Genomic DNA, 12741 nt, shown 5'->3' on the forward strand with positions numbered 1-12741 from the left:
TGTGATATGAACTGGCGTAGCAGAACAGTAGACGACTTGGCGCAACAAGTCCAGAATGACAACGGAGATTTTTTTTTCACCCAGAAGTTGTCCCCGAGAAATGTATATGGCACTGATGTGCCTCCACAAGCCGCCACTGAAGGTCGTATGGGCTTCCACGGCACTTTCGCTAGCCTGGGTACATATACCTTGCGGGCCCTATCTTGAAAGCCACCCGGGATGGAGAGAGAGGGCGAGTAATCATCATCATCATCAGCCTGGTTACGCCCACTGCAGGGCAAAGGCCTCTCCCATACTTCTCCAACAACCCCGGTCATGTACTAATTGTGGCCATGCCGTCCCTGCAAACTTCTTAATCTCATCCGCCCACCTAACTTTCTGCCGCCCCCTGCTACGCTTCCCTTCCCTTGGGATCCAGTCCGTAACCCTTAATGATCATCGGTTATCTTCCCTCCTCATTACATGTCCTGCCCATGCCCGTTTCTTTTTCTTGATTTCAACTAAGATGTCATAAACTCGCGTTTGTTCCCTCACCCAATCTGCTCTTTTCTTATCCCTTAACGTTACACCTATCATTCTTCTTTCCATAGCTCGTTGTGTCGTCCTCAATTTGAGTAGAACCCTTTTAGTAAGCCTCCAGGTTTCTGCCCCGTAGGTGAGTACTGGTAAGACACAGCTATTATATACTTTTCTCTTGAGGGATAATGGCAACCTGCTGTTCATGATTTGGGAATGCCTGCCAAACGCACCCCAGCCCAAACGCCCAAGAGGGCGAGTGCCGGGGCCCTATAACGTGAAACTATTCCAATATGCTTCTATTCCAATTGCCTGACACCGAATTTGCGTAACCACCGACGCAAGCACCAGGCGGTGACCCACAGGGTTGTCTGTACAGACCAATCAAACACTCTCCTCCTTCATGGGAGGTCACTTTTATTTGCTTGAAAAACGAATAACATTGCCTACACTGAGCGGCTTGTCGTATCTAATTGGCTGACAAGAGGCGAGGAGAACGCTCAAGTGGAGAGGGATGCACTGGGGCAGAGCTTCTGCACTGAAAATCGATAACCGCATGAAGAGGGTAGTGCTGGCGTCTGCGATTGGTCGGCTTTCCCTTACTTAGCTTGTGGTGGCTGGTCGAAAATCGCGGCGGCATGCTACGGAAGCTTAAGAGTGACGCTAAAACTGACCCGCAGCAAAGAAGAGTTGGCAGAATGAGGTGGCAAACGTGCCGAAAGTGCTCGAAAACGTTGCACCGCCACGAAAGAAGTTTTATTATACGCAAATACACTTGTGCTCTCCAGCAGGTGCGAGTAGCCAGCGTCTCAGCGATCGACGGCAGCCATATTTTATTCCTTTGGGAACGGGGCAGCCTGCGGTTATTCCGAAGAAAATTCAGTTTTGTTCGGCATATTAATGCATCTTTATCGCGTACACGTCACTTTGACGTGGTGAGTTTGTGCGGTTTTATGGCGTCGCGTGACAGGCAAGTGAAGTGGATGCAGCCCGAAAACTTTTTGCCAATAGCCGAGGCCTAATGGCGAAAGGGGGTCGAATCAGAAATAACGGTTTTTCTTTTTTCTGTCAAAGCATGCATAATCAGTGCGTACACATCATATCAGATGGGGAGCTATCGCGGTTTTCGTGACGTCGCGTGGCAGACAGGTGAAGTGGGGGTGGTCGAATAAAGTTTTTGACCAATCGTGGAGGGCTGGTAGCAGAATTGGAATAGAAAAGTTTGGAATAGTTTTACGTTATAGCGCCCCTGGTAGATTCGTATGCGCTGTGTTTTCATCACTTACTTCGGTTGAAGCGAGAGCCAGCACGAAGGTCAATTCGCTCGCTCGCTGCTGTTGCGTCTTCTTACGCCAACGATTACATGGCGAAATTTTACGGCCATCGAGTTAGACATGTTCAGAGAGAGAGAGAGCAAGGGCAGGAAACGCAGGGAGGTCAACCATACCAGCACTCTGTTCGCGCGCATGATGTCATGCTTAGGTAGTAGACGAATGTTCGCGAGATTACAGAGCCAACGAATCTACTATCCTTACTTCACTGAGTGGTCTACTATTTTCCTATCGCAATCGATGCTGCTGATTTCGGCGAAAGTGCGATTTTTTTAAAAGGAGAGTTAGTGAAGATATTGCACTATTTCAATCCTTAGGAACTATGATATAGAGCGCAATAAAAATACACCACGAAACATTGTTTCCCACAATTGACTTGCACAAGTAATGCAGTCAATGGAACGATAAAAAAATTAAAGAAGGCGTCGACAGTTTGACCCCGTGACTGCTTTTCGTCCGCGCATGAGGTGGCGCCCAAGATATGATAACCCCAGAGTGAATCTAGATAAGGCAATGAAACCAAAATAACCCTTCGCAGGCGTGCTTATGGTTGAATATTATTTTTGGTACACTTAACTCATCCATTCGATGTATTCGCCAGAGGTCGCGAGGAACCAAATCTGTTACAAGCTCGGGCCTTCCTGCAAAGCTCCGCTGGTGGCGGGATTTCGGATATCGTCCATTGTGGGGGTGAAATAAAAACGTAGGTTATGGCGTTGCGCTGCACACTTTGTGGTTCCGGCCGTGGCCGCCGTATTTCTATGAGGGCGAAAGGTCACGACGCTTGTGCACGTAGAGTTGAGCGCACCGTAAATAGCTCCGTGTGATCAAGATTATTCCAGGAGTCTCCTACCACGGCATACTTCACAATCATATCATGGTTCTGGCACATAAGACTCCCTAATTCATTTTTTACAGAGAAACTAGAATTCATTTTTTTTCTGTCACCAAGTGCATGGTGTATGGGTGCGTACGGTCGTAATAGTAGTAATTAAAAAAAACAACTGCTCAAATAAAGATGATGCACTTTTTTATATTATTGGTGAGAAAGAACGATCCTATTGTTAGCCATGGTGACTTCCCGTTGTCTATGAAAAATGTCAATATTTGAGCAGAATTCACATCCAGGCAAAGGGCGCCAAACCGAGCACAAATGAGAAAGGGACAGAAAACTGCGGCTTTGTCAGTCTCCTGCTTTTACTGCGTTTTATTTTCTGCCCACGACACTGCCATGCCCATGGCCATGCCAACTAGAAAAATTTGTTGTTCGCAAAAGCGTTAGCTACAGGCTTAAGGCAATAACAAACAAGTCCTTTTCACTTTATTTCCCAACCAGCTGCTGGGTGTAACGCCCCCCTTATTTATCCTAGGGGTCCTGCCCCTAAATCTGCATTTCTGCATGGTTTAGAATTGCCGGAAATATTACGGACGGCCCAAATATTACGAACTGCTTTCAACCGTGCATGAGTTTACGTGAATATTTGCTGAACAATGTATTTGGGACACACTCCACAAGAGAGATACTCCGTGGCTTTGTATGTGACAGTTGTGAGGATCTCAAATAGTTTTATAGAATGTGTGTCATGGCGATCTGACCCGTTTCATAGTCTTCCTCGTTTAATCACTTCATTATTCTTTCACCTTTTCTAATAGCGTGCCAATGCGGCCCTAAAAACCTCTTTTCTTGGCCAACTATAATTTGAACTATTTATAGAAATGTCCTCGGGTTGCTTTGAACTGTTTGATATGTTCATAATGGAGAACACGCTAGTAAAAATACTTTGCAAGAACACCGGTCAAAGCGCTCCCGTGTTCTTGCTACGCCTCAACTTATAGTAGCGCTTTTGTCAATCACGAACGCTTACCTACACGGCCAACTGACAGCTATTCTTAAAGCTGTGATGTGTGTTCCGTCCTATCTTCAAGATGCGTAAGCGGAGTTTTACTTGTATCATAACGTTGACATGGTACGCGGTAGCGATGCTTTCACGTGCTCAAATTGCTCCTAATGTCATGTTGCTCTTTGCAGTCTCGACATCTTCACCTTCACTCCCTTTATTTTGAGTAGAGTGAACTTATAAGCGTGTTGTTTATTGTGCTGAGAGAAATGTGGCAGTTGGCAACACCAATAGTCTCAACAACTCTGGCATGTGTTTGTCATGAAATAATGTGCAATTTTAAAAGTTAAAGAACTTACCTTCGACCTTTTACAGCTGGTACCAAAGTCAGAGTTACACTGCAAGAATAAAAAAACATAACTTGTATGGATAGAAATAGAGGCTACCTACCTGACCGATACCTAATATTTAAGTTAACTGTAAAAAATATTTGCATATTATCTATTCTTGTAACGACATTAGCACCAGCGCGAAATGCAAACAATAACCACTTGATGGTGAACACCAGCAAGGAAATAGTGTTCACTCGGCTCTCATGAAGCAGTAGGCGTTATGAAGATGTGCTTTTTTCTTTGCATCGACCGTCTGTCACTTTGGTTTTACCATGGGGGCCATTGCCCCCTGCTTTTTCTTGGCATCGAACAGGCCACCCATCGAGGGCACCACCACTGCCATGCGACAAACCTGCTTTTTCTTTTAATTAAGCCAGCGAACTCTTCGTTATCAACCTGTCATAATGTGTCACCGTTGCCTCAGAAAATCCGAGCTCCCAAAAAATGGTGACCCAGGACATTTACGTTTTATTTCGAACGCAAGCACTAGACGACGCTGCTCCTACACCTGCTCACAGAGACGACGCCGTGATTACGTCTCCTGTCCTTGCCACAGATCTTGTACGTATCTCAGCGTTTGGCCTGAGAATCCCGGAGTTTTGTTTATGCATGTAGATGCCCGTTTTCAAATCCGGCGCATCACTTCACAAACAGCAAAGTGCGTGCACATCGACGGTATGCCTTCCGCCACAGCATACGACGACTTGAAGCGCTAGGCCCGCAGCGCCTGGAGCCATGTAGGACAGTAGTCTTCAACAGATGCTCTACGGGGAACTAGGCGTCCAACGACCGTCACAACTCCTACACTGGTTGCGTCAGTTACTAGGTAAGCACTCCGCAAACGAGAGCTGGCTTCCAATTTTGCGCGAGCTGTTCTTCTAACGTCTCTGTCAGTCCCGATGCATGCTACAGGGAGTTCCAACGAGGCGGGTGTTGATCGGCTAGCTGCACGTGATGACAGCATATGCAACTGCTCGTCTGCGGCACAGTTACCTATTGCCGCTGCGAGAGTCTCAGAGCCAGGAGACCGATTCTCGCGCCTGGATAAAATAGTCGACTGCCTTACCAATGCACTGTCGAAGCTGACAACAGCTGGCAGCAATGGCGACCAACTTCGGCACAACGGTTCGCCTTGTCAATCTCGTAGCGCCCCTAATGATTTGTCGCGGCTGTTATGCTGGTACCCCGTCACTTGCGCGATCCAGGAAGTCACTGAACCCAACCCTGTTCGTGGACGGGAAGCGCTCCGGCCAGTCGCTAACCGCGGCATGCGACATCGACCATCGGAGAGGCCCGGTATTCCCCGCAGTCGACCGCATCACCAGCACCTTCCGCCTTCTCGACACCGGAGCCGAGCTGGCTATCGTTCCCGCCGCGGCCGCATATCGCCAGTGCGGCAAGTACCCACCCACGCTCCACGCAGTGAACAAGGCTGCCGTCGCGCCATATGGCCTCCGGTCAAGAACGCTAGACATCAGACTCCGGTGCTGGCACAGGTCGGTGTTTGTCAACGCGGACGCCAGCTTTGTCATACTGGGAGCACACTTCCTCAGTCATTTCAACACAGACGTGAGGGTTAGCGATCGGCGTCAAAAGGATAACTTCAAAACCTTTATATGTGCTTTGTCTGCAGTCCAACCTCACCTCATATGGCATCCATACGTATACGCCGTTCTCAGTGTACAAGATACTTGCTGAGAACCCCCAAGTCACAAAGCGCTGAAACGATGCGCTGCCCGGGAAACACCATATCATATCACATCAAATCATAACATCGTATCCCCACCATAGCCGACCTGTTGCCGCCCGGCCGAGGAGGCCCGCTGAACGGAGGTTGGGATTCGCCCGCCATGAGTTCGAACACATGCTTCAGTTCGGCGTTATTCGACCTTCTTCCAGCAATTGGTCTTCACCTCTCCACCTAGTTTCAAATCAGGGCAGCGACGACCGGCAGCCTTGTGATAATTACAGAGCTTTATATGCCATCACTACTACGCATAATTGTGCCCTTCCTAACATATATACTTTCGGCGCTAGTCTCGCACGAAGCAAAATATACAGGAAGATGGATTTGATGAGCGCGTACCACCAAATTCCTGTTGCACCTAGCAACAGATCGAAGACGGCAATCACTACTCAATTTGGCATATTTGTGTTCGTCCGTATGCTTTACGACTTGAAGAATGCTGCGCAAATTTTCCAAGGTACATCGTTCAAACATTCGTTGCAACTCCCAAAGACAAAGTGCACAAAGAGCTCCTTTTCATTCTATTTAAGCAATTGGATGAACACGAGCTGGAGCTAAAGCCCCTGAAATGCATTTTCGGAGATGAAGCCGCGGATTGTCTCAGCCATTGCATTTCACCTCAAGGCATCAAGCCACTGTAATCTCGGGTGTGTGCAATCGAGGACCCCCCCCCCCCTCAAATCTCCTTTCGTTTCTGGGGCTCTTAGTTTTGACAGGCGTTTCATGCCATCCTGTGAGCAAGTTCCTTTAGTCGCTTATCGACATGCTTCGCCGCAGCTAAAAAAAACACCTACCTCCCTCTGGTCCTCAGAGCCCGAACACTCCTTCCAGGATACGAACGCACGTTTGGCGAATTTAGTGTTGTTGATTCATCCGATGCCCGACGCCCCAACTCTGCTTATGGCAGACGCTTCGACCACGGTAATAGGTGCACTATTGCAGCAGCACTGTGTAGCAGACTGGAGGCCACTGGGGTTCTTCGCAAAGCGCCTCAGACCTACAAAAGCTTTCTACAGCACCTTCGGGAAGGAGATAATAACCATCTATTGCACTTTCAAGCATTCCCGTTTTTTTCTTGAAAGCTCAAGCTTTTACATTCTGCTCAACCATAAGCCGTCAACCTGCGTTTTCAAAAACAACAGTTTTTCGTACTCAGTGAGCTTCGGCAAATTTCGTTTATATCCGAATTTTCTGTGGACACGCGCCATATATATTATTTGACATCTTAGTTGAAATCAAGAAAAAGAAATGGCCATGGGCCGGACCTGTAATGAGGAGGGAAGATAACCGATGACCATTGAGGCTTACAGACTGGATTGTAAGAGAAGAGAAGCGTAGCAGGGGGCGGCAGAAAGTTAGGTGGCCGGATGAGATTAAGAAGTTTCCAGGGACGACATGGCCACAATTAGTAGATGACCGGGGCAATTGGAGAAGTATGGGAGAGGCCTTTGCCCTGCAGTGGGCGTAACGAGGCTGATCATGACGATGATGATGATGATGATTATCATGATGATGATGATGATGACGCGCCATATCTCTGGGACGAAAATTCAGGCAGCTAGACAACAACGCTGGTCACGTGTGACATATCGCAGGCAGCTCCTCGGCATTTCGTGCCCCATTCGAGTGACTGCATGGGCTAAGCCATGCTCGCATCACAGTCACAAAGAGGCTTATCATGGACCGATTCGACTGTCCAGGGATCAACAAAGATGTGCGAAGCTGGGCGAGAAGCTGCAAAGGCTGCAAAGCCGTAAGAGTGACCCCGCATACGCCTTCAGTGGTGCAACCGTTTCAACCACGAGAGAGCGGTTTCGATCAGGCGCATGTGGACTTGGTGGGGCCTCTTCCTCCCTGCCAACGTTTCAGGTAGCTCCTTACGTGTGTCCACCGGTACTCAAGATGGTCTGAGGCGACAACTCTACAAGACATCATGGCCGAACCTGTGGCGGAATCATTTGTTACTAGTTGGGTGTCGTGGTACGGTAGCCGTTTGCGCATAACTACTCGCCGAGGCGGACAATTCCAAAGCTCGCTTTTTTTCCGCCTTGGCAAAACTGGTCGGCGCGCGCCGTCCTAACACCACCGCTAACCACCCACATAGCAAGGCATGGTCAAGCGTCACGACTGACAACTTAAGGCGTCATTGACCGCCAAGCTCGACAGACAGCACTGTGTGGAAAGGCTACCTATAATACTATTGGGGATGCAAGAAATAATCAAGAATGACCTCGGAGTAAGTGCAGCCGAGATGCTCTATCGGTCAGGAATCCGCGTTCCAGGCCAGACTGGCAGCACCCGGCAAGGCACCGCGCGAGCGACCCCGCAGCAATTATCGGCGCTAGATTCCTGGCTCGACCAGCTTCGACCTACACCCCCACGTATCACCCGCTGGCAGCCTGTGTTTAGTTTATCCACAATCTACACAACCACGCACGTCTGACTCTGTCAAGCCACCATTGACTCCTCATCATTGACTCCTTCCTATGAAGGCCTTTTTCGCCTGTTTTCACGTTCAGAGAAAACCTTGAAGATTGACGTTCGCCGCAAAGAAAAGACTGTCGTGCGACCGCGTGAAGCCAGTCTATGTCGAGCATTTACTCCTCACTCCTTCCGCCATTCTCACGTGAGCTTCGGGCATTCGAGACGAGGAGAACTTGTAGCGACCGTCCCTCAATTCGTTGTCCCCACCATAGGGCCCATTTCCTCGTGCTCTTTCTTGAACCGAAGAGGCTGCCCTACCGCGCCACCACCACTTCCACTAAGCAAACATGCTTTGTTTTATTATAACGCCTTTTACTCTCCGTTTTCAGCCTGTTAAAACGTGAGTTCCGTGCCTCCGCCAAACCGACCTCCGAACATCTTTATTACCACTAAATTGGTTGTACCACAATTAAAGTTTCTCTTACTGCTTCAGGCTCTGTTTATTGCAACTGCGTGGGTCACGTGTAAGTGTTGGCAAGGCATTCTTCTGCACGAAATATTCGTATATCAAGGATGACCACTGGAAATCCTTCGTGTTCGAGGAGCTTCCACTAACACTGAGTTTTCAATTGTATTTCAGTGACCTTTACGCCGAGATATCTATGAGTAGATGTGCTCGCGGGATCCTAAAGAGTGTGCAACTAACAGATAAATGAACAAACTTGAATTTGACGATGAGAGATCTTATATGAAACAATATAACGGGTGGGTATCTGATGTCTTATGATACGCACAGACTCAATCTAGCCCATTGAGGAAGTACAAAGAGTACGAATTCCCAACTTCTTGCTGACAAAATCTTATGCATGACGCCACAGGTGCCCGGTAAGCTTTGTACAGAAAGCGGATTTTTAGTTAGAGCTCTTCCGCTCATAATGCAAGCACATTTCATTTGTTCGAACCCGTCCGATGTGCCCTGCAATTAGTTTGGTCCATTCTAAGGATACTCTTCGCCGTAGCACACATCTGAACATATTGTGCACTTCAATCCTCACAGGTGGCCTTTCCCGCCAGCCGAAAGTATTGTTGCCGAGACGCAGCGTGAGGGTGGCACTTGCCCCACTGCTCATTACCCTACCTGCAAACCCCGGACATTTAAGCTACCGGATGAGCAGCCTAACATTCATGGCTACAAGAACCCTACCACCATGCTATAGGGGCCCATATTGAGGCAATAGGCCTGGACTTGTACATTTCTTTGTGTATGCTTTTCGGGCACACGTCAGACACGAAACTAGTAAACATGCAGCTAGATTGTGAGCAAGTAGTTGAGGACGTTGAGCAGACTATGTAGCGCCTGCAATTGGCTGATCAATGATCAGTCAGATGGACGGAATGGGACTTTAGCAAAGAAAAATATAGTCAACGATGACACAGTGTAGGTTCGAGGTATCAGATCAGCAGATGTGTCGACCTAGCTTGTGGTGGGTCGTGGCAAGAGATAGGTAACTGGGGATACTTCAAGGATGCCTTCTTGCAGTCTGTGTTTTTACCATGTGCCTTATAACTATAGGCTGGCAATGAAGATGGCTGGAACTGTTTCTCGGTGGAACATGGTCATGCGTCAAAATTGTGAATTACCTAAGCATGTAATATAAGCTGCCGAAATGATCTTATATTGATTTGCGTTTTCTGTTTACTCCACGAATTCGGTATTCACTCTATATACCTAGGTTATTGTGGTTAGCTAATGACCACAGTGAAATAACTTGCAGGTAAATGGTTCATTTTTTTTCCTTTGCCACTTTGTGCCGCGTTCGTGTTACCGCCCGGCTCAAAAACATTCTTCAACATATATCCACACAACTTACCTGCCCTATAAGGGCACTTGGCAAAGAAACGCTGATATTATCTCCGAAGCAATAGCTCAGCTGTATAGTTGTTGTCTCCACCATGTTAACTGTGTTGACAAAATCCATTGACACTGCAACGGAATTCAGTTATACAGCTTTTCAGTGAAACAAGCAGGTCACTTTAAGTCAAATTCGCACCTTCGAGAAATATGAAGAACTCGTAGAAATATGACTGCCTACAGTAGAAAGCAGTTGCGTTTCGTATGTGGCTTTTCTTTCCCCCATCCAGAAACTGTTTACCGCTAAACGCATACAGACTGATATTTGTTGGTACACTTAAGTGAACATATGAATAAACATTAGCTTAAAGAAAACGGCCTGAAAGAACCAAGATCCTGGTTACACACTGTGCCACGTCTAACAGTTAGGTACGGCCTCGACATTTCTATGTCACAACTTCGCGTATTGAATGATATTTGGCATGTTGCATAGAAAGGTAAAGATCTGGTCCGGACATTGTAAATGTATATCTTCAAAGACATAGTTGAATTTACATTTGACTCGCAATGAGTGCATACCAGCACACATATGCAGGTGTGCTGCATGCTACAGAACCTCAAGCTGTTTCCATGTAGTTTGTACTGTATGCTTCTCAAACTTTGCGTTTCCCAGAGTTATGATTGTTCACAAATCCACTAAGGACAGCAAATGGTCAGTTCTATTGCCTGTCTAGAGCTCGGGTTTTAGAAGGCCTTACATGGAAGTCTTGCGTGGAAACATCATCTTACTGCAAAACACCCAGCCAGGAAGAATGAACCAGTGAGTTTCATTGTGAATTCATCATTTCTCAGTTATTTACATGACAGGTATAATTCTTCTCTTCAATCTTAAGGTCAAGGTCGCGCAACAATGTCGCTGAAAGTATGGTACCTTGCCTATTGCGTGGCATTGATTTTGCGATGCAGTTCTTTTTCTCTGTGTTATAATACAAAAAGAGAGATAGCTGATGACTCATGCGTTGAATTTGAGCACATTGGAGTAATGACAAACCTACGAAGGAGGCGATTTCCCGTATTGAAATAACGTTATAATGCCGCCTGCAGTTTGTCATCGCATTCACGATAGCCGATATGTTCCAGATCGTAATGGCCAACAGAGCCGCATGCCCCTTTACAGAAGTGATGAAATTATTTTTGACTTTTCATTCCATCCGCCGTGGTAGCGTAGTGGTCTTGGCTTTGTGCTGCTAAGCCTGAGAGCACGCAATCGAATCCCCTCCGCAGCAGTCGCATTGCATATAGTGCGAAATGCAAAAACAAAGGTTGTGTAGACCATTGGGCGAACGGTATAGGATCCAAGGCCGTGAAAATTTATGTGGAGTCCCCCAATAACACAATAACGGCGTGCCTCATGATCAGATTGTGGTTTGGGCACGTAAAACCCCACAAATAGGTTTTGCATTCTGAACGTGTTGAAAATGTATTTACTAGGATATCGCTTTGCACGAGCTTTGTATGCCGAAGACTCAAGCCGCAGGCGATGTTTATAGACATGCTCACCGTGACGGCTATTCGATTCCCTTCTCAGGTGTTTCACTGCATGCACCTTTTTTACCGCATTACATGTCCTTTACCGCTTGACACATTGTATGCTTACTTTGCTTCAGACGTATTCGTGAATTTTAATACGACAGCTGGTATTCTGTGATATGTAAATATTTTGGGCATTTCACTAGAACATTTTATTTCCCTGAAGAACGTACAAATACATGCGCTCAAACGCGCGAATACAGTTTACGCGCTGTTGGGGAAGATGGTTCCGGTTGTGTGTCCTAGCTCCCAGCGCAAGGAACGACGCAACACACGGAAGAACATTGCACAATGAAACAAACGATTGAAAGGGAAGAAAGCTGTCATGCACCCAAATGTAGCGCGAAGCTACAAAGGGAGCTTCTAAGGGTCTTCGGAAAGCACACCTTGCGTGGGGAAAAAATTGTCGTGGTCAAGAATCCAGCAGCGGGGACGAATTCTTTTTTTTTTGGGGGGGGGAGGGGCATCCAGGCGTTATACTTGAGAAACCTAATCGTTTTTTGTACCTGCTTGCTATATACGAGTGCATGATAATTTATTTCATTCACGATGCTTCTTCCACCTTGCGGTATTCTGAGGAACTGATCTGCCATACAGGTCTGGCTAAGGTTTGGTTTGGCTAAGGTTCTTGCCATGTGCAAATCATAAGAGCTGAATAAGCTAGCGAAGTTCATAGGTGACTCTGAATTGGCAGTTTGGCTCATTTCTTCTCGACGGAAATACATCAGCCGTAAGTTCCGCATAGGGGTATCGTGAGAGAGAAGTCATGGCCGTCATTGCTCAGCAAGTTTACTTTGAAAGCATAAAATTGTGGTGTCACCGACTTTGTGGTCCTTCTGCTTGTGCTGAGAGCTATGCACGTATACCAAACGTATTGTGAACCTGCGGTTTGAACATTTATAATATAATAAATGAACCTACAGAGCCTACCGTACCAGTGAAACACACAGGCAAGGAGGCACGCTTTAGGGGGAGGTACGGAGAAATATAGACCACCTTGAGAGAATTATAATACAGTTAAAGCAATGTAAACGAACGTTTTGGATTCTTT

The 12741-nt window shown here is 47.0% G+C and overlaps 1 protein-coding gene across 2 annotated transcripts in view; it reads right to left on the reverse strand.

The window, feature by feature from the left end:
- LOC142564923 (uncharacterized) overlaps positions 1 to 12741 on the reverse strand; it is a 63086-nt gene that overhangs the window by 12270 nt on the left and 38075 nt on the right. For both annotated transcript variants that reach the window (XR_012824712.1, XM_075676132.1), the window contains exons 7-8: positions 10120 to 10232; positions 4045 to 4083 (exon numbers count right to left, since the gene is read on the reverse strand). Coding sequence is in view for 1 of the 2 variants with exons in the window: in XM_075676132.1 (XP_075532247.1) it covers positions 4045 to 4083; positions 10120 to 10232 (152 nt within the window). In the remaining variant the exon portion in view is untranslated. The remainder of the gene's footprint in view (positions 1 to 4044; positions 4084 to 10119; positions 10233 to 12741) is intronic.

The sequence above is a fragment of the Dermacentor variabilis genome, chromosome 11 (genome assembly GCF_050947875.1).
Source record: "Dermacentor variabilis isolate Ectoservices chromosome 11, ASM5094787v1, whole genome shotgun sequence".
Classification (NCBI taxonomy): Eukaryota; Metazoa; Arthropoda; class Arachnida; order Ixodida; family Ixodidae; genus Dermacentor; species Dermacentor variabilis.